The sequence below is a fragment of the Paramormyrops kingsleyae genome, chromosome 25 (assembly GCF_048594095.1).
Source record: "Paramormyrops kingsleyae isolate MSU_618 chromosome 25, PKINGS_0.4, whole genome shotgun sequence".
In the NCBI taxonomy this organism is placed as follows: Eukaryota; Metazoa; Chordata; class Actinopteri; order Osteoglossiformes; family Mormyridae; genus Paramormyrops; species Paramormyrops kingsleyae.
Window position 1 is genome coordinate 5,076,831 of NC_132821.1, and position 27,392 is coordinate 5,104,222.

At 43.4% G+C, this 27,392-nt stretch overlaps 1 protein-coding gene across 2 annotated transcripts in view; it reads right to left on the reverse strand.

Annotated features, from left to right (window-relative positions):
• Nucleotides 1–916: 916 nt before the first annotated feature.
• atp10d (ATPase phospholipid transporting 10D) overlaps nucleotides 917–27,392 on the reverse strand; it is a 34,853-nt gene continuing 8,377 nt past the window's right edge. For both annotated transcript variants that reach the window (XM_072706957.1, XM_072706958.1), the window contains exons 3-23: nucleotides 25,247–25,441; nucleotides 23,735–23,939; nucleotides 22,954–23,039; nucleotides 22,089–22,195; nucleotides 20,978–21,109; nucleotides 20,647–20,759; nucleotides 19,386–19,638; nucleotides 18,321–18,559; nucleotides 17,275–17,463; nucleotides 16,277–16,907; nucleotides 14,684–14,790; nucleotides 14,226–14,352; nucleotides 13,498–13,682; nucleotides 11,875–12,124; nucleotides 10,415–10,491; nucleotides 9,743–9,868; nucleotides 8,868–9,068; nucleotides 8,020–8,100; nucleotides 5,976–6,080; nucleotides 4,998–5,185; nucleotides 917–2,731 (exon numbers count right to left, since the gene is read on the reverse strand). In XM_072706957.1, the coding sequence (XP_072563058.1) occupies nucleotides 2,503–2,731; nucleotides 4,998–5,185; nucleotides 5,976–6,080; nucleotides 8,020–8,100; nucleotides 8,868–9,068; nucleotides 9,743–9,868; nucleotides 10,415–10,491; nucleotides 11,875–12,124; nucleotides 13,498–13,682; nucleotides 14,226–14,352; nucleotides 14,684–14,790; nucleotides 16,277–16,907; nucleotides 17,275–17,463; nucleotides 18,321–18,559; nucleotides 19,386–19,638; nucleotides 20,647–20,759; nucleotides 20,978–21,109; nucleotides 22,089–22,195; nucleotides 22,954–23,039; nucleotides 23,735–23,939; nucleotides 25,247–25,441 (3,826 nt within the window). In that variant the 3' untranslated portion in view covers nucleotides 917–2,502. The remainder of the gene's footprint in view (nucleotides 2,732–4,997; nucleotides 5,186–5,975; nucleotides 6,081–8,019; nucleotides 8,101–8,867; nucleotides 9,069–9,742; nucleotides 9,869–10,414; nucleotides 10,492–11,874; nucleotides 12,125–13,497; nucleotides 13,683–14,225; nucleotides 14,353–14,683; nucleotides 14,791–16,276; nucleotides 16,908–17,274; nucleotides 17,464–18,320; nucleotides 18,560–19,385; nucleotides 19,639–20,646; nucleotides 20,760–20,977; nucleotides 21,110–22,088; nucleotides 22,196–22,953; nucleotides 23,040–23,734; nucleotides 23,940–25,246; nucleotides 25,442–27,392) is intronic.

Here is a 27,392-nt window from a genome sequence, read left to right on the forward strand (position 1 = left end):
CTGTGTCAGTCACCTCTTTTACTCCCCCCCCCCGACTCCTGAACTCACTCACTCACTCAGTCTTCCGGGCATGCACTGCGGTCTCAAGAGGAAACGCAGCTTTTTGATATAAAGTTTTTCTTGTTCCCGAATACAAATATTTTTTTAAGTATTTGTTCGAAATAAGTATTCGTAAAAAACACATTATTTGTGCCTTTCCGAATACCGTATTCGGGTTCGGCTCCACCCCTAATATATATATATATGATTTAGCACTGGATAAAGGGCCATCAAAACCCTCTCACTGACTATGTCTCTCAGATCAGCAAAGGTAGTGTTTGGGTCAAGAACTGGGTCTCTGCTGAGATCAGGAGACAACAGAGTCTGTGGGGCTCCCACTCTGTCTGAAGGGGTGTTTCTCAATACCAAGAATGCAAAGATAGTACTTGCCTTGGCAAAACGTATCTTTCTAACTTGCCACCTAAGAATGAGCTTGGGGCACAATCATCGAATCAGTCTTGTTTCGCGAGGGTGCAACTGATGTATCCTTGATATTTGGAGCAGAGCGTGACCAACATTTGGAGCTTTTTACCATCCTATGTACTTGTATTCTTAATATTGGAACTGGTCTTCGGTAATGGAAGATGACGTAAAATGCGTACACAAAAGCACAAGTATGATCAAGTAAGCATATCGAGAAACACCCCGGGCCTCATCCTCCACGTCCCTATAAAAGGTTTGCTGCCACCTGATTGGCTCCCCAGAGCTGAATCCTTCACCACTTTTCATCTGATGACCACCAGTTTTTCCTCTTTTTAATTTTTCTCCACCGTGAGTGTCCCCTCAATCTTCAGTATTACAACAGGGATGTGCTTAATGAGTGTTCTGAAGGAAAGCCTGTTTAATAAAGATATATGTGACCAAAAAAGCACCAATGTTATATTAAAGATTTATTTGCAAAATTTTATAGTGTAGATTGGGTTTATAGGAATACACACTGATACCCCTAAGAGGTACAGTGCAGTGAGAGTTAACCTGCACAATCTACAATGATTGGTACAAAAGATTTACTGCAGCAATGTTTACAGAGTGGTATAGAAGTGCAATGCATACCTTACATATGTATTCATCATTGTATCAAATTCTTGTTTCAAAATCAAGCTACAAAAACAATAAGAAAATGCTCATTTATTACAGTGAGATCAATCTGCCTCCACACTTTATCTGCACAATACAAAAATGTTTATGAAAGCATTGCATGAACGCAAGCTCATGGGAGTTTTACTTACACAAAAATGTTCTAAGGGCAGAAGGAACAATAATTGGTTCAGAGAGATAACCAATCAAATTGTAGAGGAGGTGGGTCCAAGCAACTAGAGGAAGCAGGACCAAAACATCTGATTGGTTGGTCTTACCTACTCTACTTGCTTGGGCTCACCTCCTCTACAGTCTGTTTGGTTATCTCTCTGAACCAATCATTATTCCTTCTGCACTCAGAACATTTTCGTGTAAGTAAAACTCCCATGAGCTGACCATAAGGCCACATCCATCACCTATGCAGGAAGAGAGCACACTAAAAGAACTCATTCTGATATTAGAAGTACATGTATTGAGGCTGCTAATATATTAGACAACTGTCAGATGGCTTGTAAACAAATCACCAGGTATCATGATGATGTCATTAATAGAATTTGTGCAAAACAGGACAGACTAGTTCATCAAGTAACAATGCCATCAGTAAATCTAATGACATATCACTGTAGAATGCAACAAGCACACACTGAGCAACTTCCCAGAAAAAGGTAAAGTCCTGTACTGATTAATGTACTGTCCAACTTATGAAAACCAGCTGAGCCAGTTACAACAGCAGAACAAAAATGCAGCAATAGATTCGATTCAGCCTAAGATAATTTTTCTCTGAAATCTATCACCAAAATCTCTAAATAATGCATTGTGTCTTGTCTGAAGTGCTTCCTCACAAGCAGTGTAGGAGACAAAATTGTAACATTTTATATCATTTCAGGCACACATCACTACACAAATATCTGTCAGCTATGCTGACAATTATAGTGAACCTGCACTAGACAATGTAATTGAAAGACTTCTGGCAAAAGTTGGTGTTTACGAATACACAGAAACCAAGTCAATCACTCAGTGTATTCAGAAATGCTGCATGACACAGTCATATAGTTATTCAAGACAAGCATTTTGAGTTTCCCAGTAAAGACTGCCTTTCAAATATATCGACTCTTGAAAGCCATAAATGAAGGTTGTGTGGTCTTGCCAGTTTCAGGCTACAGGAAACAAACGTCTCATGTAGCATAACACATTTGCATTTATTGACCAGGAGCTTTTACCCAAAGCGTCATGCATTTGAGAAAGCAGGGTCAGCCAGTCCCTTAAGTACCTGGGGTTAGGTCAGTCTTTAGCACTCAAGAAAAGGCCATCAGAATACTGTCATTTGCTGTGCCTCTCAGATCAGCAAAGGTAGTGTTTGGTTCAAGACCTGGGTCTCTGCTGAGATCAGGAGACAACAGAGTCTGTAGTGCTGCCACTCTGTTTGATGGCCTCATCCTCCGGGTTAATAAGAAGGGGCCCGCCTCCACCTGACTGGCTCTCCAGAGCTGCCAGCTGATTGGCTCTCCAGAGCTGAATGCTCCTCTTCCGCTCCTCAGGGTTCAGCCTGTCCAGCTGGGCTGCTTTCATCAGGTCAGTCGGGCAGATGCTATTGCTGATGCTGCGGTACAGGATCCTGCAATGACAAATGCTGCCGTTTTAAAATCAGCTCCTGAAGAACTTCAGCAGGTGCTGTCGTGGTCCAGGAACCATTTAAGTGACATGTGGAGGTAGACTGCCGCTGTTTGTGTGGGGGTACATTATATCTTACTACATAAGGCATTATTATATAACAACATGGAATGACAGAGGAAACCATTCTTCCATATAAAACAAAACATACTGCCCTGGAAAAGATTAAGAGACCACTCCATATTTTATTAAAATCTGCATTTTTTTAAATCCTGGTTTAATCCTGATTTTGCTGACAGAAGGCTATGCTGAGATGTAGGCTGCTTCCAGGCTCAATGTTTCTAAGACAGCAGTACTCAAGAACAATGTGAAGAAAGAGACACTGGGAACCAGCCAGGTAAAGGGTGGAAGCGACTTTCCAATGCCAGAGATGGCCATTAACTTATCCAACAATTTCTCATGAGTTGTAGGATGAAACCAAGTGACCTTCAAAAGGAATGGGAAACGTTAAGTTTAGGTGTGAAGTGCACTGCTAGGACAGTTCACATAAGGCTTCTAGAAGCAGGACTAAAGTCCCATAAAGCAATGAAGAAGCCCTTCATCAATGAGAAGCAGAGAAGAACCATGCTGCAATTTGCAAATATATACATATATACATGCACACACACACACAGTCGTGTAACCATATCTTTTTTGGGACCACTTATTCATTTCTATGGGAAAAATGCTAATGCTAACTGTGACAACCTTAACCCCTACCCTGCCCTAACCATAATCATAAGAAACCAAACAAAATACAAGACTTTTTGCATTTCTTGTTTTTTCATTGCAGTCACAGATTTTTATAAAATAGAGTTTTCCCATACGGTAAAAAAAACAGGTATTCATCAAGGTAAGGTATACCTGGACCATATACACACACACACACACACACATATACACAAAACCATGCTGTATGTCCATCCAACCATTTTGTGTACCCCCTTATCCTACTCAGGGCTTTAGGGGGTGACGAGCCTATGGGCACAAGGCAGGGTATAACCCAGGATAAGGTGTCAACCCATCACAGGGCACACTCACACACCATTGACACGTGTAGGCAATTTGGTAACTCCAATTAAACTCAGCATGGTTTTGGAGTGTGGGGGGGGGGGGGGGGAAACCAGAGCACCCAGAGGGAACCCCATGATGAGAACATGCAACTCTACACACGTGGAACCATAGGTGGAGCCTCAAACCCAGGTCCCAGTGGTGTGAGGTAACAGTGGTAACCAGTGTACCACCATGCCGCCCCAAGACACAAATATCTTTTCTCAATTTACTAAAATCAACAAATTGAAACTGCCAGTGTTAGACCCCCTCCTTTGCTGTTAATTTCTGGTGAAACAAACAATCTTCAGGAATCCAAAAAGAAAAATTCACAACAAACATGATTTCATCTTAAACACATCAGTCTCTGGGAGGAAACAAATATTCTACTTCAAGAACACAAAAGGAAAATTTATCCATCGCAGGAAGGATATAAGAGTATTTCAAAGGTATTGAATATGCTGTAGAGCCCAGTCCATCATAACAGAGGAAAATTAGGCATGACTGTGAAACAGCCTAGAACAAGCAATGCTCAGAAAGCCAAGGATCTGTACAAGAAGCACAGATGTCATGGAGACAAGACATCTATGGGATATGTAAAGTTCACAGGCCAACAGTGACTCCATTGTGTAAGAGGTGGGACACATATTAGCTCTGATCTGCCCAAGTCTGGCAGAAGACATTTAGCGGAAGATGATTTTACGCTCTCGTGAGACCTAAATAGAACGTTGCGGCTCCAGGAATTGGCGAAAGGCAGTGATACAGTCTCCAAACAAAAAACACTCAAAGGGATAAAACAAAGGCTACATTGTAGTGGCTTAAAGAAAAAGAAGTCGAACTGAAAGCTGCTGTTCGCCACAACTGCCTTTTAGGCTTGACAGAGTTCACTGTCATAGCAAATGCCCAAAATGCACAGAATAGTGCCTTATGCATATAGACCCAATGATAAAATTGCTATTAAAGGTGCTCCTACAGCATATTCATTGAGGAGTCAACACTTTTAGTCTATCATTTCCCTTTAAGAATTTAGAAAACTTTATTTGCTCTACATTCATATTACAGGGTTGACCAGAGTGAGGAAATAACTTTAAGGCAAAATGACATCTGTCTATGTGCGGGTATATATGTGTGTGTGTGTGTGTGTGTGTGTGTGTGTGTGGACTCTTTTCTTGGGTACACACCTGGGCAGCAGTGCCAGCACGGCCGTGAGGACACACACGCAGTAGAAGAGCGGATCTGACATGTGCCGCACATCGATGCCCAGGGGGTTGGAGGGGGAGTTGCAGGTGACACACGTGCTGCTGAACACGAGTGTGAACACAAAGTAGAGGAGGGCACTGCCCAGCAGTACTGTACTGTGCATCCATGTCTAAATGGCAGGGGGGGGGGGGGGGGAGGGTGTACAGAAGAAAAAGGAAGGGGGATTAAATAGGAGAAATTCCAACATAAGATTACAGAAACTTTATAGGATTCCGGGGGAAATTTCTAATGCATCCAGCAGCGAGGCACATAAAATGCACAGATACAAATACATAGTGCAAACAAACCTTAACCATAAGCAACCAAACAAAGATACGGGACTTTGGGCTATATTATTTCATTGACGGCAAGCACAGACTTTGATATTGATTTTGAAAACTGAGTTTTTCCCTTGTAGGGATCAAAAAAAAGTCCCCACAAGGTAAAAAGTAACAGGTTTTTATTACATGTGGGGAAATCAGTGTGGTTTACCCACACTGATTTATTGTGTTGTTACCAAAAGAAGATGGTTAAAATGCGGAAAATGATCAAGAGTCTAGAGTGCAGACAGAAAAAACTATTTTATTTTACATTATCAAGTCATTTATTTGGCTGTTGAGTTCTCTTGTTATTTGCATTATATTAAGTATCGTAAGCGATGTATAGCTGATTTAAAGAATATGGGGTGATGTGCATAGGTTACATGCAAATACTATTCTATTTTATATGAGGGACTTGAGCATTCGTGGAAAAGGGTCCTGGAACCAATTTGATGGGCGACTGTACTACCTCAGCACCTGCGACCACAAAACTATAAGCACAATGTAATGCTAACTGGCCCTCACTGCAATGCAAATTCCTGTCTGGCGATCACGCTAATGTCTGCACGGAGACATTGTGGGCCGGAAAGCTCTGCTCACCAGTGTCCGGCTCTCGATCACTTGATGCAGGAGGATGATGAACAGGGCGGAAGTGTTAATAGGTGTCCCGAAGGAAAATACGCTGATGTCAGAGTCAGCATATGCCTAAAACAGTAATGGAAAAACACAAAAATCGACAAGGGAGCTCTCCTCTATGGGGCGCCGTTTGTAAAGTTACGAAACATTTTTGTACTTGCCACTTTTTCAACATTTAGTGCAATTTTCTGACATTTAGCTAGAAGTCAATGGTGTTGTGGATCATCATATTTTTTGCTGTGTAGATTATTTGCACAATTGTTCATCATATGTAAATATAAATGGTATGTCTATATATAAATATTAAATGTAAATGTCAAATATAAATGTTAAATGTAAACGTAAATATAAAAGTTAAATGTAAATATAAATGTTAAATCTAAATGTTAAATGTTAACTTATATCTAAATGTTAAATGTAAAAGTTAAATGTAAATATAAATCTAAATGTTAAATGTAAAAGTTCAATGCAAATATAAATCTAAATGTTAAATGTAAATGTTAAATATAAATATAAATGTTAAATATAAATGTTAACATATCTAAATGTTAAATGTAAATGTAAATATAAATGTTAAATGTAAATGTTAAATGTAAAATGTAGACTCTAAATGTTAAGAACATATGCAAATTAGCCACGCCCATCTGCATAGAAATGGGCGGTAACGACGAAAAGTGGTTCGCTTGCAAAACGGCAGGTCCAATCGCGAGGACCGTAATCCATTGAGATTGTCGTCACTGCTACGCGTCGCTCGTTCGCATGTCGGTAAATACTGACGCGAACGTGCTTTCTTGCCATTTCCGAACAAAATGTTCAGCAGCAGCATCTTACGAGCTGCCGCCATCAGCTAAAGCATGGCGGGAAATATTTAAGGCCAATTTATACGATACTACTGATCCCCTTCTCGGCCCATTAAACATTCATAATTTACCGATGTTACAGTGGAAAGTGCAGATGATGTTGCTCCCGGCTGTGAAGCAACGCCATGTAATGCAGCGTTCTATAGCATCTAAGTGAGCCGAATTCGCCATATTGTCCTCAATCGCCCCTAACCTGCAACCACTTAGCGGGCTAATTTCATCGTTACCGCCCATTTCTATGCAAATGGTCGTGGCTAATTTGCATACGTTCTCAACATTTAGAGTCTACATTTAACATTTACATTTAACATTTAGATTTACATTTAGCATTTAGATATGTTAACATTTATATTTAACATTTATATTTATATTTAAGATTTACATTTAACATTTAGATTTATATTTGCATTGAACTTTTACATTTAACATTTAGATTTATATTTACATTTAACTTTTACATTAAACATTTAGATAAATGTCAGAAAATTGCACTAAATGTTGAAAAAGTGGCAAGTACAAAAATGTTTCGTAACTTTACAAACGGCGCCCCATACTGCTCAGCGCAACAAAGAGGAACAAGAAACATACAGAATGTAAAACAGTCTCTCAGAAAGCTATTTCCTTTTGTCTATCCAGTTAGAAGCAATATTACCAAAATTCATCAATGCTTGCATGTTATATGCTACTGAACTATGGTAAACTGTGTGGGCAACTGCAAAAGCCTTTGTAAAATATTTCCCCTTTACAACAACTACAATGGAGACCCATACTTGTTTTACATTTTTATTCCCATATACATTGTGTGCTTTTAATCGTTTTACTGTACAGTTAAAAAACTGCATTACTCACAAGGCTAATGAAGTTAACTTCCCATGGCATACTGCTATATCCAACAGTGAGTTTGTGTTTTTATATTGTTTTTACATTTTATTTTATATTTCATGTATAATTGCATATTCATTTTTAAAAATGAACAAAAATAAATGCTATTTCAAAAATGCTGTCCAGTATACCTCAGCGCTCAGCTGTCCTGCCTTTATTTTACTGCAATTCTTCTTTTTTGATCCCTGCTTTCTACTTCAAACAAATACCAAGTGCTGTGATGAGTGACAGGTGCGGAGGCACTCTTTGGACCAATCAGTACTCACAAAGTAAGGGACGAAGAAACAGGCTAGACTTTGGTAAAGTGCATCCAGGATGGTGTACCAGAAAGTTGAAGGCAGGTAAGTCTGAAAATGTGCCAGAGCAAAATGAAACAAAAATTCTCTGCTCCACTAACAGATTTACCTGCAGATTAAACCTTTTTACTAGCAGATTAAACCTTTTTATTAGTCGTTTTATTCAGTTACCGTACTTTCGTAATGCATTCATAGAACATTCAGTTCACCTTCATTTTTTTAGAATTTGCTGATCAGTGGCCATTGTTGACACACCACAACACACAGTCTACAATAACAAAATGTGTCCTTTGCATTTAACCCACATGTGACATCGTGACATAGCAGGGGGCAGCTAACTCAGTGGCCGGGGTGCAGTACCTTGCTCAGGGTACCTCAGTGGTGCCTTGCTGGTTGGGGATTCGCATCAGCAATCTTTCAATTACAAGTGCGCTTCCCTAACCATTAAGCCACTACTGTCACTATTATTGCCACTGCCATTATGCATTCATAGAACATTCGTAAGCGGCGTGTAGGTATACCATAACATCCTGATATATCTTATCAGCTTTATTATACATTAATAACAAACATGACATAATAATAACAAGCATTATAGTAGTATAATAATATACTATTTGTTATTAAAACCGTTGAAGTATGTTAGGATTCTAAGGTATACTTACATGCTGCTTATGAATGCTCTATGAATGCATTATGAAGGCATTCTGAAGGTGCACTTACTGTACTGTTAAGAGTTACCCTTTGTTCCAGTGTATTAGTATGGCTGTATCTGCAGCATTTGTTAGTAAGCTGATATCAGCTGAAATGTTCCTCACCAGAGAGTCCTGTCCTGCCTGGTAGAGGACAGGCAGCTGCAGAAGAATATCAGCAGACACATCCTTATCCAGGATGCCATACAGCAGCGGTGGGGCAGAGGTGAACAGCAGGTTGAAGAAGATGAGAACCCAGTAATTGGTCATGGTGCTGCCTGAGAAACCACAGAAGAACTGGTACCAGAAAAGGAGATTCACGTAGGCCTATGAGACATAAGAGTACATGTGGTTAAAGAAGCTTAAACTGTGACTTAAACTTAATATCAACCTGACAAATTGAGTTGGGGCCTGTATCAAGAAATAGGATTACTTGCTTAGCAGGATAGCTTGTCAGGTTTAAGGTCATCTGGACTAAATATAAATGAATAAATATAAAGTCTATTTACACTGGGGTACATTAAATCCGACAAGTTATCATGCCAGATAAGAAATTCTGCTTCATGATACAGGCTCTTGGTATACTAATAACATGCTAGTTTAACAATTTATTCATAATAAGAAGTAGAGAAGATCCTATAGACCCATTGTCAACAACTGGCAGACTCTCGTCAAGTCAAGTCCATCCATCCATCACCGTAACCCCTTAATCCCAACAGGGGTCGCGGGGGAGACCGGAGCCCATCCCGGGAGCAATGGGTGTCGGCAGGAACCAACCCTGGGCAGTCACCAAAACACCAGGGCGCACACACTCAAGGGGCCAACTTAGTGTCGCCAATAAACCTACTGTGCACGCTTTTGGACTGTGGGAGGAAACCGGAGCCCCCGGCGGAAACCCACGTGAACAGGGGAAGAGCGTGCGAACTTCACACATATTGCAAAAAATAAAAAAGATAAACAATGCTGCCATCTGATGTCTAGTGCTCAATCCAGGTACTGACCACATTCTTGTAGAAGAAGTAGAGGATCATGTTGGCAAGCCTGGTATAGCACCAGTGTCCATGAACAAGAAGCAGCTTACGGAGGTGCTTAAACCTGGAGATAGCAAAGTCACTGGACATCACGGCCTGGATGGAGAGAGACAGAATTACAACTTCCTCCTTGGTGGGAAGGATGTTCAAAACCTACTCTGGCCCTTAAGTACCAGAGGTTTAGAGCTTCCTATTCCAGGAGTACCAATCTTGGCCTTAGACTCCTTACTAAATTAGCATGCATTCATTTCTTTACTCATTCACTCATCCATCCATCCATCCATAGATGGTAGGTTTTTCAATTCAGTATATCGGGAGAAATGCATAGGTAAAGCAGAAATATCCACTGCTAACTCTTCACCTGTCATCTAAACTAGTTTTTCTTCACACAGACTTTTAGAAGATAAGTGTTGTGGGTTTAGAGCAGAGGAGACAAAGATCAGAACCGCTACTTCTACATGATCAAGGTGTCCGATTTGTGAATATAGTCCAGTTATTCACAGACTGCTCACTTCAGTAGCTTCTTGGATGATTAACAGATGTCTTTCTCCAAAGAGGGATCATTTCAGGCAACATCCCAATTCAAACTTTATTGACGCTTCTCTAGAGGTTTGTAGTAATGAAGGATGGGATTCTACACACCTGCATGCCTTCCTGGCCTGAAATTCCAATTCCCACATCTGCCATTTGGATCATGCTTACATCATTGGCACCATCACCTGCAGCATGATGCAACCAAGTCAGTAAGTCAGCAAGTCTGATAACACACAAGTGAACTGTGAGAACAGGACCTACTTCCAACTCCTGAGTCATGTACACGGCAATTTGGATTCGGCTTGTAAATTTAAAGGGATTTTCTTGAACAACAGTCACTAACGTTAATCGCTTATTCATTAACCTCCGACCTCGCCCCTCCACACATACACGATATTGACATTCAACATGCAAGTAGTACATTGTTCAATATAGGACTTTATTGAACAAATACCTTTTCCATTCAGCTTTTAGGTATACTAACAATGGCCGCATCTGCACAAGTACAAGCTTATGAAGATTTCCCTAAAAGACTATTTATGCCACATACCTATGTTGATATAAAATCGAAACACAATGGCTGTTAATTGAAACGGTCTGACCTGTAACTTTATAAAGCCCTTCCACAGATAAAGGCTAACCTATTTATTTGTTTTTAATTCAAAAAGTTCAACATATCAGTATGCTCTGGTGCCAGGCGTGTGCTCAGTCTGTTTACTGTAAAGTCCAGCTGCTGAAAATACCCGTTTGCCGGGTATCGATGTCCCAGGTATACATGAATAGCAAGATTTGCAAACTATCATAACTAAGCCAGATTTATACAATAGATATACATACGATCTATGTGGACCACCCCAGAGATCTAAGTACTTGTTGCGGCAACGCAGCTTGCACACACGCTCACAATGATGTACGCCACTTGTGTAGACTAGGTGTAGGTTCTGCGCAGAGCTTATGAACAACTAGACAGTAAAAAGAGTAGGCTTACTTGATGTTGCGAAAATGCATGACTTTACGAAAATGAGACTTGCAATTTATTCAATTAGTTTGGAAATTTTGATGAACTAAATTCTTAAATGCCAAATAATCGATCGTCAATTAATCATTTGGATGCCACGTTATTTATCTAACCCTTTATGTAAAGCAACTGGCACTGTTAAGATTTCTGGTATAGTGAAATATCTGGAGCTGGCAATTTGCCTGACTGTGCCACGTAATACGTACTTTAATTAGGTCCGGCTGTGAATTAGGGAATGAATACTATAGCAATAAGAACTACAATAGTTCATAAATGCTCAGAAATTTCTTTGTGGAGTAGGAAAAGGATTTGTAGTCAAAACAAGGGTGTCCAGCCCAGACATACGACAGCACTAATGAAAACATCAGAGAACCTCTGGGATTCAAGTCTCCCAAGGGGACATTTTGGGTAACTAAAAGAATTTAGCTCGGAGACTGGTGGTAAGCTCTTCAGTTAAGAACATAACTAAATTGTTTCCTTTTATGTTCATTACTAAGACTTTTGCATACTGCCGTTAGTCATGGGGTGGGGGGAAGGGGTCAGGGCTTACCCACGGCCAAGGTCACGACCCCCAACTTATCCCGCACCAGCTGGACCACCTGGCTCTTCTGCAGGGGGGTGGAGCGGCAGCAGATGACAGCCCTGCAGCACCCAGCCAGCTTCAGGAAGGAATCTTCCTGGCCCCCCCGCAGCACCAGCTCCAGCGTCCAGCCGTCGATAACGAGCGTGAAACCGCTTACAGTGCCCCTCCCATCCTCAACAGTTTTCAACAGGTCTGCCAGCAAGACTTCACAAGCCTCCTGAGAAGACGATGAAAGAGGCAGCGTTGGTGTTTAACCTGCCAGCACCTTCAATGAGAACGGCAAGTACCTTCAGTCACACTGACGTTAAATGTGAGGTGTCTTTCTGTAGGATCAGTTCATGCTAAATACCAGTAGTAGATAGTTCAGGACCAGAGAGTAAAAATCCAGACCAAGATTTTGTTTCAACCAACCAGTTGAACATACAGGGTCGCAGTTACAGAGTACTCAACTGGTTGATTGAAACAAAATCTTGGTCTAGAGTTTTACTTTCTGGACCTGAATTCTCCACCTCCGCTAAATGCTTTACAAGTACAATGGCCTTTTGGGACGTCTACACATCTTTTAGGCAATAGGTGCCAGTAATTATAAAGGCACAATGAAACGTCTAACAAGCCCAAAGGTTTTGAACTGAAATGAAATTATATTTTTTCTACCATTTGTACAAGTATGAGTACAGGTACATGGGAATTCTTTAGTTTGCGCACATCCTTGTGTTATTCAAGACACACACAAATACACGTGAGCCTGACGCTTGGAATCAGAGCACAGGGTCAGGCATTTATCCAGCACGCCTGGAATGACTGGAGTTAAGGGTCTTGCTCAAGGGCCCAAAGCTGAGCACAGGATTTAACCAGGCAAACTTCTGATGCCAGACACAGAGGCCTGATCCAGAGAGCCACTCACACCACACAGCTGCTTCGGATTCGGGGTCACTTAACAACACACTTAACTACTACATACACTGCATGTGTGCAGTCTGTGCATGTTTCTTTTTACTTTAGCATGTAAGGCTAGTGCATTTACAGTGTTTAAAAGCTTTATGATCGCTATAGAAATGTGCATGAAGACCAGCGTACACACATACACACACACACATACACGCACACACATACATGCACACACACACACACACACACACACACACACACACACACACACATGTAGGGTAAACATATCCTTATGGGGACCGCTCATTCATTTCAATGGGAAAAATGCTAACACTAATTATGACAACCTTAACCCCTACCCTGCCCTAACCATAACCATAAGTAACCAAACAAAATACAAGAGTTTTTGCATTTTTAGTTTTTTCATAGCAGTCACCGATTTTTATAAAATAGAGTTTTCCCTTATGGGGACCAGGAAACCGGTCCCCATAAGGGAAAAAAAAACTATAATAATAATCACGTTATGGGGACATTGTATCCCCATAAGGATAGGTAAACCTGCTCGCACACACACACACACGCACACACACATACAGGCATACACACGCACATACACACGCACACACACATACAGGCACACACACATACAGGCATACACACGCACATACACACGCACACACACATACACACACACACACAGACCTTGTTGGCACAGTTGGCAGTCAGCAGCTTGTCTGACTCCCGCAGCAGCTTGCAGGAACAAGCGATGTTGATTGCAGTCTCCTGCTTGTCGCCGGTCAGGACCCAGACCCTCATCCCAGCTGCCTGCAGCGCTTCGATGGTCTCTGGGACTTCCTCCTGCAGCTGGTCCACGATTCCTGTAGCACCTGGAAAGGGGGGGTGGGGGGGGAGGGGCACAATCAGCTTCCAGACACATTCTGCTTCTGCTCAGCCAGCACGCGTCACTGAGATTTAACAGTGCAGAAAGTAAGGAGCTCAGCCAAGGACACCTCATCTAATTAGGGCCAGGAGAACTAATTAGAATCATGCTGTAATAGTAAGTGAGCTGGGCAGAAGATTAAGGCAGTACCAGAAGAGGAAGGAGGAGGAGCCTGAAGTTTCCCCATTTCTGCTGCTTTATCTGGCTGCCTGGCCTGACAATCTGAGACAGTTTGGTGTGAATATCTGCACTGGTTTCTGGTTCTATGCTTTAATCATATTTATTAGATTCTTAAAGAGAAACAGCTGAATTTCTTTAATAATAAACACGCAAGCCATGCATCTCCTGCACATGAGAAATCAGAGACATCCATCCATTTCCGGCAGCGCCGTTTAAGAGCTGGGGGGTCACTGGTGAAGCTTGCCTAGGGGCCCACATGGGCTTTGACTAGTACTGCTTTCAGTTGTAGCATCAGGTTTCCCGCCATTACCGAGCAGGGTCAGGTTGGTCTCCAGTTCGCATGTAGACTCCTGCAGCAGTTCCTCTCGGTTCTCTATGCTGGTCTCCGCGTAGCTGTGTCTCTTCAGCCACATTGCATAATCCTCCTCTTCCAGGACCTACAAACACAGAGGGTCAATCCAAGCAGCCATACTACCATGACCATTCCCATCCAAACTGTCTCACTTCATATGCTTCGCTTCATACCATGGGCAGTGGTGGCTTGATGGTTAGGGAAGTGCACTTATAACTGAAAGATTGCTAGTTTGAATCCCCGACCAGCAAGGCACCACTGAGGTGCCCTGAGCAAGGTACTGCTCCCCGGGCGCTGATTTAGCTGCCCCCTCCTATATCACATATGGACACATTTTCGTTGTTGTGCTGCGGTGTGCCAACAATGATCACTAAATTAATGTATTTTTTTTTTTTTTTTTTAGCGTAGAGCGGTACCTTTGTGGCTATGCACAGGGTTCGAAGTCCCTGGCGGGCGTAGTCGTCCAGATGGAGCTGAGTGCGCTCTCGGATGTGTCGCAGCCCTCCTGCAGCCTGCCTGTCGTCTGGAGGCAGGAAACGGACAGCGTCAGCTAGCTAGCAGAACACGCTGCTTCAGCGTCTCCTAAATAAGCAGTTATTCAATATGATCAACTATTTGATTCTAAGGAAATACGTGATTAACCAGCTGTCCACCAAGCATAATACAGGTTAATATATTAAAATATAACTGGTAACTGAAACATGCATAACTGGAAAAAAATGGGGACTCTGAGGGGTGTAGCCTACAAATGTAAAGCATCCAAACGATTGGCTCACACCCCCTACAGTTGGAGGTTTGAATGCGGCCTCCACTCCCCATGCCGGCAGCTCCCGACCCCGCCTGTAGTGTGCGTCAGCCCAGTGCCCCGTGACGGACTGGCACACTCGGGCTGTTCCCCAGCCCAGTGCCCCGTGATGGACTGGCACGCTCGGGCTGTTCCCCAGCCCTGTGCCCCGTGATGGACTGGCACACTCAGGCTGTTCCCCAGGACTGTGCCCCGTGATGGACTGGCACACTCAGGCTGTTCCCCAGGACTGTGCCCCGTGATGGACTGGCACACTCAGGCTGTTCCCCAGCCCTGTGCCCCGTGATGGACTGGCACACTCAGGCTGTTCCCCAGCCCTGTGCCCCGTGATGGACTGGCACACTCAGGCTGTTCCCCAGGACTGTGCCCCGTGATGGACTGGCACACTCAGGCTGTTCCCCAGCCCTGTGCCCCGTGATGGACTGGCACGCTCGGGCTGTTCCCCAGCCCTGTGCCCCGTGATGGACTGGCACACTCAGGCTGTTCCCCAGCCCTGTGCCCCGTGATGGACTGGCACGCTCGGGCTGTTCCCCAGCCCTGTGCCCCGTGATGGACTGGCACACTCAGGCTGTTCCCCAGCCCTGTGCCCCGTGATGGACTGGCACACTCAGGCTGTTCCCCAGGACTGTGCCCTGCGCTGCCTGAGATAAATTCCCACTTAGCTGTGACCCTGACCAGGATAAGTGGCTGGGGAACCAGGGCAGCCAAAGGAAACCACACAAAGACACGGGGAGAACATGCCAACTCCACACACAGAGCCCTGGGGGAGACTCAGACCCCAGTGCAACTAACTGAAAATAATTCATTTGATTTGGATCTTCACATCTGATGGGCATCTTTATATTGCCACCACGTCACCACAGGAAGTATGTAAAATGTAGCTGGTGCCAATCGCGGACCCCAAAACCATTATTATCTCTTTGAAAGGTGAGCAAGGTAACAATTACATGCTAAATTCAAGAAAGGCACATATCATTCGGCTTTTCTAACAAATCAGGTTTGAGACATATATTATGGAATGACTTCAGACCTATTGAAGATAAAAGACTGTACAGTAAACAGCATAGAGGCCTTCCACATAGATATTCTTACACTTTGGACCTAGAAGGCTGTTACACAAAAGAATCTTTGAGAAGGCTGTCAAATGATTATTAAGTTTTATCTTCCATGTAAATGAATAAGGTCAAATCGAGCTAAACGGTACCTTTAAGTGTGGTGATAAGGTCCATGACGGCCGAGTCGGCCCCTTTGGTGTAGACCACCACCTGGCCGGTGAGAGGGTGCCGCACCACAACGGACATCCTCTTGCGGAGGGAGTCGAAGGGCAGCATGTGCAGCAGGGGCACCGTCAGGTGGCCCAGTCCTGGCAGATCCACTATCAGCTTCTCTGAGGTCCGGGCCCGCAGGGTACACCTGTAAGCCCGAGCGGCATGGACCAGCGCTGCCTCGTCCGGACTCTCCGCCTCGTACATCAGCTCCTCCACTTCGTCTTGGTCCAACCCGCTGTCCCCACCAGACTCCACCTCCAGCCAGGGCTCCGCCTCAGCTGCCTCCGAAACCAGGGCACCCAGTTCCTCCTGAGCTGGACTGGGGTCTCTGACTTGAGACTCCTCCCCTTCTCCTATATCCATCTTTGGCAGAGCAAAGGATGAGGCAGAACCCTTCATCCGGAAGAGCAGTCTCTGAGTAAAGTTCGAGGGGCTCTCCGTCGCCTGCAATACAGTCCCCCCTGGGGAAGAGAGCGACGCAAAGCGGGGGACCCCAAAACGAGGAAAGAGCAGCTTGATGTCCTCCAGGGCCCGGATGGGGTTGCGAGGGACCTCCAGTGTCAGATTCTGCAAAGCAAACAACAGGCACCTGCTCCAATGGTCCAGCTTAACACAATGATTACATTTCCTTTTTATTTACTCCATCCAAAGCAGGATCAGCCAGTTTCTGGAGCAATCGGGGGTTAAGAACCTTGTTCAGGGGACCAAAGGTGACATCACTTTGCCAGCTATGGGATTTGAACTTGCAACCTTCTGATCCACACACCACCCAAGACGCTAGCATGCAAAGTTTCTGTGAACATTATTTTAATAATGTTTTTTTTTAGCAATGATTACCCCCTGAAGCATATAAAATCATGTAAAGCAAAACTTGGGTGGAATTTATAGTCTGAGATGGAAAATCTCTGGACAGAGGTGGAGGGTGGGGACTTACTGTGGTACGTCGCAGCAGACCAGGTGATGACACTACCACAGTGTTACACAGCGCCATCGCCAGAAAGAAGTCTATAATGTAAGGGATTTCCTGGGATGCGTCTCCCATGCTGTCCAGCAGAGGGAGTGTTGGAGACGAGAGCTGAGCCAGCTTGTGGAGGAGCTGCGGATCAGGGATGACGTCCTTCTCCTGGTCGGAGCCACCGACAATAAGGAGAATAAGGAAAATGGGGAAAACTAGAAAAAGGCCAAATGATCCCCCCTGGGGAATGGACAAATATTTTCAGAATTGTCATAATATAATAATTTCAGGCAGCATTCTTTGCAGAGAATAAATGAAAGCACAGGCTTTACTTAAAGCCTGGACAAACCAAGCCGATATTCAGCCATCGGAAGTTGTTGGGGTGTCAGTGAGAGTCAGTGGCTGCCTGTCGCTCTGCCGTGTTGGACATGATTGGTCCCCACTGGCAGTTTGGCCGGGTGTAAGCTAGTTGCAAATCTCTGATTGGGCTGCATGTCAACCGACTTCTCTAGTCGTGCTGGTGTGTTCCAGTGCAAATGCTCACATCAACGGGAGCCGATCATCTGTCGGCCTTGATTGGCCCTAGATTTACGCCAAAGGCTTGGTGCTTGAGCAGCTTTATGGCAGTTTACACAGTGTTCCCTGGGCTTCCTAAGCAGGAAGTTAAACTCAGGCAGGCCTTGACAAGGTCACTGGATGCTGACAAGACCACTTGCATATTTATAAAGTTAATACAGGATTATTTATATTGAAGGAGACAACACTTTCTACACGAGCTGACATAAGCAGGCAGAAAGTAAAATTAATCATACTGGCAGCGACTTAAACTCTTAAACAACTGCTAAACTCGGTTGTACTGCCACATGTATTCTGGGAACACAGTGAAGATCCGTATGAGATCACTGCATAGGCCAATTCCGAAGAGGTTTCCAGCATGTTGAGTTGATGTCAAAGGCCGACTCCCATGTCTCTGGGGCCAAAGGATGGTCTGTTTCTGCTGAGCGGTGCGGTTTGGGGGGACGTACCATGTGACTGCTGAAGGCTACCTGGCGAGGGGCAGCTCCATCCAGAGGCTCCGTCTGAAGGCCGGGCTCAATTTCACAGCCAGTGAGGGTGTGCAGGGACACTGAGCTGTGGTTGCAGTTCAGAGAGCGGCAGCTGAGCGACCTGAGGCTGGACCGCGACTTCACCTTCACTGTAGGATGGCAGTCGTCGTCGTCGTCGTCGTCACAGTCCTGATCACGATAGAGCTCCAGCCTCTGTGCTGGAAGACATGGCCACAATCTCATGTTGCTGAAAACACCCTGACAGACCACTGGCCAGGCAACACCACCCCAATACAGCTGTAGCCTTGGAGAAGAGTGTCAAGACAAAGTACTATGGACGATGGAGGGAACATCCATGATAAAGATGCCCAAAATAACAGAGAAAACACCACGACTAACCAATGCAGGAATCACGGGAGATACTGCACGCTGGGAGCTGCAAAGACTGGAGGTGGGAGACCAAGGTCCTTGAGATAAAATATATGCTGATTTGAACACAGTCTAACTAGCTTTCCTGGCCCTCAAGCAGTTACACACCAATTAAACTAACTATATTCTCTACACTGGGATCCTCCATACCTCAGAACACCAGGACACTGCTTGGCTTATTAACCTGCACCCATGGCTTTGCAGAGGTCTTCTAATCAAACATTGTCCTCCAGCTCTCTGCTTACTTAGTTGTGTGGGGGGGGGGGGGTGACTATCCATTATCACCCCTCTCATGTCCTAACCGTTTCTAAATATAAACACTGGCCTTGCTGCTGTTTTACTGGAATAGAAGACACCATGCTGAACTGCAATTTCACATATTTCAGACACAGTACATTTCAGATATCTAGAGCATTTCATGCCATTCACTGAGTTCATATGGTGTGATGATTTGCTCTTATGTGAAGTGCAGTGTAAACTGAGGTATTCTTATATTTTCTGCCTTTGGTCACCAAAGGGACTTTTTCAGTTTTGCATTGTTATTCTGTGTTTGCTCTGATAACATAATAACAGGCAGCCACACCTGCCTAGAACCTCCCGCTTTTGTGAGCTCACCATTGTCCTCGTGAGGATACTCCACGCCCGCGATGCTGCAGCGGCAGAACACCATCTTGTTCTCTGTGAGCGTGCCGGTCTTGTCGGAGAAGACGTACTGGATCTGGCCCAGATCCTCTGTGATGTTCAGTGCCCGGCACTGGACACCTGAGGCCAGGCGCCCACTGTGGAAGTCTACGTCATTCTGGATGAAGTATATCTGACCCAGCTTGACAATCTCGATGGAAACGTAGAGGGAGATGGGAATCAGCACCTGTTGGGGGAAGGTTGGGATGAAAAGTAGAGGTTTCATCTCAAAGGTCTTGCGATTTGGCCTCATTAAAGGCAGAGCTAAATGTAAAGTCAATCTACTGTATATGGATGCTGATTAAATACGGAATGTAATCTGATACACCCTGATTTCTGTGAACATTAACTAAAAGTGTTCTTGCTGTTATCTTTACAGGAAAAAATAAATTTATGATGTTTCATGGTGCCTAAAAGCCAGTATTGAAATACCAAAGTTCATCTATCCATTTTCTGTAAAGGCCTGTTCTGTGCTGGGTCAAAAGGGGTCTGGAGCTTATCCTGGAGGCAATGGGCAGAAGGCAGGGAACAACCCAAGATGGGGCGCCAACCCATCACAGGGCACAAGGCAGGGAACAACCCAAGATGGGGCGCCAACCCATCACACACACCAGTCACATAGACATGCACACCTATGGGCAATTTGGTCATTCCAATCAGCATCAGCAACTTTTTGGACTGTGGAGGGAAACTGGAGCACCCAGAGGAAACCCCACGACGACATGGGGAGAGCCTGCAAACTCCATACACAGAACCCTGGTGGAGACTCAAACGCTAGTGGCAGAGGTGTGAGGCCACAGTGGTATTTCGCATGGTGATGCAGCGGTTAGCCAAGTCATTGATTCTTATTATTATGGATAATTATAGATATACAGATTATAGATCAAAATTACTTAATTATAATAATAGTGGCTTAGATGAAAGATTGGCGTATTAGTCCTATATTAATTTAACCCTTCCTTCTTTTTGCCCTAAACAAAAGAAAAACATAAACCTTGAATAAAGCCCAAAAGGAAACTGGTTCAACATCATTTCATGAATTTCACTCATGTTTGTGTCTAGAATAAAAGCAATGACTACCCCTACCCATACTGGGAGGAATCTGGGCACACCTGCTCTGCTGCATTTCTCAAGGTATGATAGACACAGACAGCTCTTTATCGATATAGAAGTGAGCAAGATTCCCTTACACTACCTGCAGGACTATGATCATGGTCCAGAACAAGTAGAATCCAGCTAAGACAGGGGAAGTGCCATCAGGAATAATGAATGCAGGATTTTTCAGGCCGCTCAACCATAAGCCGTGACCTAAAACATAAAAAAAAAAAAACAAAAACATATTTAAAGTCAACAAACATTCAAATATTAAACAGTAAATATTGTATATATTTCACATAATCAACAATTATTGCATGTACAGCAACATTCTGCATAAAAACAACATTGGGGAGTCACTGGTAAGTATCAGAGAAGTGATTGGCCGGTCACTGCACAAAAAACTGAGTGGCTCAGCACTGCACACCTACCTATGGCTGCAGTCAGGCACATCACAAGGAGCAGCACCACGCTCCACAGGACGTCAGTGTTCAGCCTCCTCTCCAGCTTGCTGCGTTTATACCGCGGCCCGCTGTTGTTCTTCATCGCCTTGGTATCATGGCCTGCACACAAAGAACCCCAACAAAGGCCAGGACTCAGAGACCTGATGAAGAGAACTTGACAAATAAAATTTATTGCATCCTTACCCGAAAACCCATTTACTAAATGCATCTTCAGATACCTCAGTTCCTGAATCTACCCTCTAAGTGCTTCTGGGCAGCTTTTGAATGATTGTAGTCAATCTGAAATCCTATAGAAATAAGCCTTTGCACGTTGGCTTCTCATGCAATACATTAAATACAGGTCTGTCAATTATTATGCTTTATTTACATAGTGTCTTTCTCACACTCAAGGGCATTTTACAATATATACAATCTGACATACACATAAAAATATATACAAACTTTATATTTTAGACTCATTACGCAGCTCTGGTATTAATCAATGCTTCTAATACATTTTTCTCTCTTCCCTTTGTATGTCAAGAACTTTAATATAAATCACTCACCAGCATAGACGACAATGCCGAGTAAGGTCTCATTCACTCACCAGGATAGACGACAATGCCGAGGACGGTCTCATTCACTCACCAGCATAGACGACAATGCCGAGGACGGTCTCATTCACTCACCAGCATAGACGGCAATGTCGAGTACGGTCTCATTCACTCACCAGCATAGACGGCAATGTCGAGTACGGTGTCATTCACTCACCAGGATAGACGACAATGCCGAGGACGGTCTCATTAACTCACCAGGATAGACGGCAATGTCGAGGACGGTCTCATTCACTCACCAGCATAGACGACAATGCTGACGACGGTCTCATTCACTCACCAGCATAGACGGCAATGTCGAGTACGGTCTCATTCACTCACCAGCATAGACGACAATGCCGAGGACGGTCTCATTCACTCACCAGCATAGACGACAATGCCGAAGACGGTCTCATTCACTCACCAGCATAGACGACAATGCAGAGGGCGGTCTCATTCACTCACCAGCATAGACGACAATGCCGACGATGGTCTCATTCACTCACCAGCATAGACGACAATGCCGATGACGGTCTCGGTGTTGCGGACAGTGCAACTTCTCAGCAGGAGGTTATCGTTGCACAAACCCACTCGCAATTTATTGGGGTTTTCCCTGAGAAGAAAAAAAATTTAAAAACAGGCAAAAAATAAATAAATAAATAAATCACAGACATTACTAATCAAAAATCAAATGCCAAAACTGCAAACAAAGCTCCTGTAACAGTGTCATAATGTCACAACACTGTATAAAATATAAATATTAAATTTTTGCAAGTCATTGTGTTGTGTGTGTGTGTGAATAGTGTGCATGTGTGTGTGTGTATGAGAGAGAGAGCCCTGTGATGGGTTGGTGCCCCAACCTGGGTTATTTCTTGCCCTGTACCCTTAGCTTCAAGGACAGGCTCCAGGCCCCCACGAACCTGAATAGGACAGGCGGGTTCAGCCGTGTTTGTGTTTGAGTGTGTATATGTCCGTGTGTTTCGTTGCACACCCTCTGCAGGCTAACCACAATATTTTCAGTAATGTCAAAGACCTGTGGTAAGCCAGTGATTAGACATGATAGGGCGCTAGGGCTTCTGGGAGTCACATAACAGGCCAGTCAGTTCTGGGAGGTCAAGTAATAAATGAGGGAGTTGTGATTACCACTTCCAATAAATAGTAATTGTTAGTGAACTGCTATTGAGAGTGTTTGTCTCTACATGTCTTCAACTTCCTTGATTTGCACTCAGTGATGCACATTGAACCAGATGCAAGCACAATAAAGCCTTGTCATTTTCGCCAGCAGATAAAAACATATAACAGGAAGTGACACAATTTGTTGGTGACCAGCCTGACGAGTGAGAGATAAGGATCAGGTTTCATAAGACTTACAAAAGTCCTCGGAAGCGGTTCAGGTCATTGTTTGGACATTCACACTCAATCCGACTGTCAAAATTTTCGGGAATCACATCAGAACCCTTCACCAACAGCAACAACAGCAACAAAAGACAAATTGTTAATTGTAAACATTTTCGGTAACATTTTATACAGTAATAACTTTGCTCCTTAAGTCATTAACAAATATTACAGAACATAATAGAGGTGTTAATGTAGTTTATGTAAATTATATTTTTTTAGCAAATGATATTAGATCACATGTTTTTAAACATTTATAAATGATTTAAGAAATTCCAGCTAAAAGTACTTGGTTACTATTCAGTAACACATTAATCATGTTCACTATTCAATCATTAATGACTGACTAATTAAACAGACATCCTGACACATCAATTACACTTGCTTCATTTCCCATAAGGTTCTTGTTCACAGGTTATACAAATTGAGCTTACAAAGTCTGTGCCGCACCAAAAGGTGCAATGTGTCCTTAGACGTGGTTGATTAAAAAGTTTGGCTGCATGTTTAAAACAAATTAATGGCAACAAGATCCCCCCCACACCAAATATTTTTATTTATAAGGATATGAATGTACATGAATTAATAATCTGTTAAGTATTCTATTAATAGGTTCTGTTCACCGTAGGTAGCTTGTGTATATGCAGGTGCTGACAAAAAGGTTTGAGAAGCAGTTATACTGAAGCAGTTATAATGCTAGATCTCTGCGATGCAGCGTATTGACGGAGCTATGAGAGCCGCCGCGAGTTTCCAGTCATACCTGCTTGGCCAGGCCCCGCACCACCTGCCTCTGCTTCAGGTTAGTCTCTCCGTCCAGGTTGGCCGTCTCGATGTGGCAAACGCCGTCCGGATCAGAGGACTGCAGCAGCACCATGTCGGCCGGGATGATCTCGTTGCAGGCCAGCTGAACGAAGTCGCCCACACACACGTCTTTCCAACACTTGTCCACGTATCGCCTCTGCTTCCTGAAGCCGACAGGAGACATGGGAGTCCAAAGTGACCCCCGCAGCACAGGACAGTCACAGCGGTCACTATTTAAAGAATAATCTAATATGAAGAAACACGTCATACAGATGTTTTGGCATAAAATTATAATGTATCAATGACGGATATACAGAAGAATGAATTCAGCATTAAATTGGACTGCAAAAGTAATATAGTCAACCCCTCCACATCGCGAGGGTTAGGGGTGCAGACCCCCTGGTGTTCTGGAAACACCTCATAAAATTTTTTGGTCTTAGCGAGTGAAGTGTTTCAGTTTAGGGTACCAAAGCAGCACAATAACATATGAGAAACACAAGATCACTGCAAGATGTCAAGTGAGAGGCTGCCGTAAACACGCTTGACGTTCTCCAAACTAGCACTGTACATATATTTTATGTTACAGAACTTGACTTGTGTAATGTGTGTCTCATTTTATTCATTATGCCGATCCCACGATAAATCAAAACCCGGATGGAGATAGCTGAGATGCCGAAGCACCTACTGTAACTGCAGGCATATAATGAAATATTATTATAATCATCAGGATCATTATCATTGTTATTGCTGTTGTTGAATATTCTGAATTCTTCTCTCACTGGAGATTCAGGCATAATGGAACCCTGCATGTACACCAGCCCAAACTTTAGACTGGTTAATTATCAGATGATCCTGGACAAGACCTGCTGTGAATGTTTCTAACTCAGCCCTGCTTGCATGGAGACAGCAATAAAAGCTAATAGCCCTGTTAATGTTCTACCAAAACCAGCACCGTTCATTTGTAGGAAACACAGGGAGGAGAATTTCCTAATCCAGGCCTGTATACTAAAAACACAATTGGTGTTTAAATACTTTTATATTGTCCAAAAGAGAGAGAGAGAGAGAGAATGGAGAAGCTTGACCTATTGGTTCTCATCGAAGTCCTCAGCGACGATGTGAATTTACTCATAATCCTTACATACCATTGCAATTCATAACAACAATGTGCTGAACCTTTTTTTTTAAAGAATGCGGCTATTCAGTCCCATGAGTCATCAGTCAATGTGACTGGGGAGAAATTAACAAAAGCTAACAGGCTGCTCATTTGGAGTGGCCTTAATCCTGTCACACCCACAAGTCCTTCCTTTCATCAACATCCAAACATATCTACAGATTCTCTCAGTCCTGCCCTTGGTCATCCTGATGACAAGCCATTAATCATCATTTACTATTAGACATCATTTACTATTGTATATGCCTCAAAGGTTTTTCTAAGTTTCAAAAACAGATCAACATCAGTGCCGGTACTCACCCGCAGTAAACTTTGGTGGTGTTGTTGTTGATCACTTTGTCGAAGCGATAGCGGCGGAAGTCTTCCAGGGCGTCCTTGAAGGCGATGATGCCGAGCACGACCACAAGGGGGATCATGGTGATCTCCTTCTGGAAAGCCTCCACCACTGGCACCCAGTTCAGCAGCACCAGGAACAGGAAGTACAGATTGGCAATCCTTCAGACCACAATTAGATTAGGATTAGATTAGGATCGTTCTATGATCCAAATGGGTTTCAAGTTGAGAGGCAGCAAAACTTCTTCTGTATCGGCACTTGAGAGATTTCTCGAAAGAACTGACTGTGTACTAGTGCGGGGCGGTATACCAGTTCATACCGAAAACCGTTTTTTATTATTCTTATAATATGAATTTTTCTTATATCGCAATACCGGTTTAAAGAGCCTACATAACGTTCGGAAAATGGTGCAGCTGGAAACTGTTTAAGGGGGGACCTTTTTCACTACTGCACCGCTAAAATTCTCAGATACTAATCGATATTATAAATTAGTATCTGATTAGATACTCATTTTCACCATTATTGATACCAATAGTGCGGTTCTTGCCTCATTCGCTATACTTCACACAGCACCACTACAGCACAGGCGCGAGTGCATGCGCACACACACACACAGACACACTCACGCAGCTCCTCCCCTCCTCTCCTCTCAATAGCCGCTGAAAGCATTCGCACCGGTTAACACACATAGCGAGTTGGCCGAACATGGCATATGCTACAGTTGAAGGCACTTCGCAAGCTGCTTTAGTAACCAAAAAAAAAAAACGCAAAAGTGCCATTTGGAAGCATTTTGCAGATGAGCATGGAAAGGCTAAGAAAGTCGATAAGCCTCTATGCAAACAGTGCTACAAAGTTGTGGCAACGAAGTCAAGTAGCACGTCAAACCTGGCGATCTTAAAGACCAACATCCCGGTCTTTATGAGAAATTTTGCGAGGTCAGTAAAGTCCACGTTCCAGCAACACTGAACTATTAAACATTTATCAAAAATGTTAATTTGGTCGGCGCACACCTTAACATTAGCCATTTATGTATAAGCAGTTAGCCAACAAACACGTTATGTTATCATTAAGGTAGCGGATAGGCGAAATGGCTAATAATAAAATAATATAGTTAATGTGGGAACAATGCAAAAACGTAAAACAAAAATGTGTCCTGTAAAATCCTGGAAAAAGTGGTAAATGCCCAGTCATACTTAAAAAAAAAAAAAAAAAAAAACCTCCGTATACCGTGAAACCGATATAACTTTGAAAAATACCGTGATATAAATTTTTGGTCATACCGCCCAGCTCTACTGTGTACCCAAATAGAAAAGTGCACAATACAGCTTCTACTATGCACAGACATGCATTTCACCAGATCTCACACTTCAGGCCTAGACTGTTCATTCTAGCCTGTTCTAATATCACTAACCCAGATTAAGGTTATTTATTAAATCAGAATAAATCCACTCTCTGAATGATTTACTCCAGCTGTCCCAGAAAACCACTGACTACATTTGCTTTATCTATTTTGCAAATGCTTTTGTCCAAAGCTACAAGAAAGGCAAAGATACACATCATTTTCCAACTTACGCAAAAAAGCTAATAGCCCTACTATTCAAAAAAGCAGAAACATTCAGGGAGCATGGAGTGGTCAGCCTAGTAGGTATTCCTGGAACAGATGGGTCTTGAGGCGTTTCTTGAAGGCGCTAACGGTTACTACAGCTGCGGGCAATATGCTAAAACCGAAAACTGGAGTACATGAGGTTCAATGAGGTTTGAAAGGAGTGGTTTGTATGAAGCTTGAAATGACGTTATTATTACATTATATAATTCTGTTTCCACAAAGACTGTCTAGTCACTTTTAAAATTTGCAGTTGACAGGTATCCCCTACATTAGCACCCTTTCTGCTAACCAAAAAAAAAACATCCAAAGAGGTTTTTCGCTTTTACAAAAAAAGGGGAAAAACAAAAACTGTGTTTAGTGGAGCTGAAAAATTCCTGGCGCCTGGCGATATCGTAGCGCTACGCATTACTCACGCATTTGTGCTGATGATGGTGTAAACAAACCTACTGCGCATCCAGTCATATACAAGTACAGCACATAGAGTTACATAAAGGGCGTAATACTTG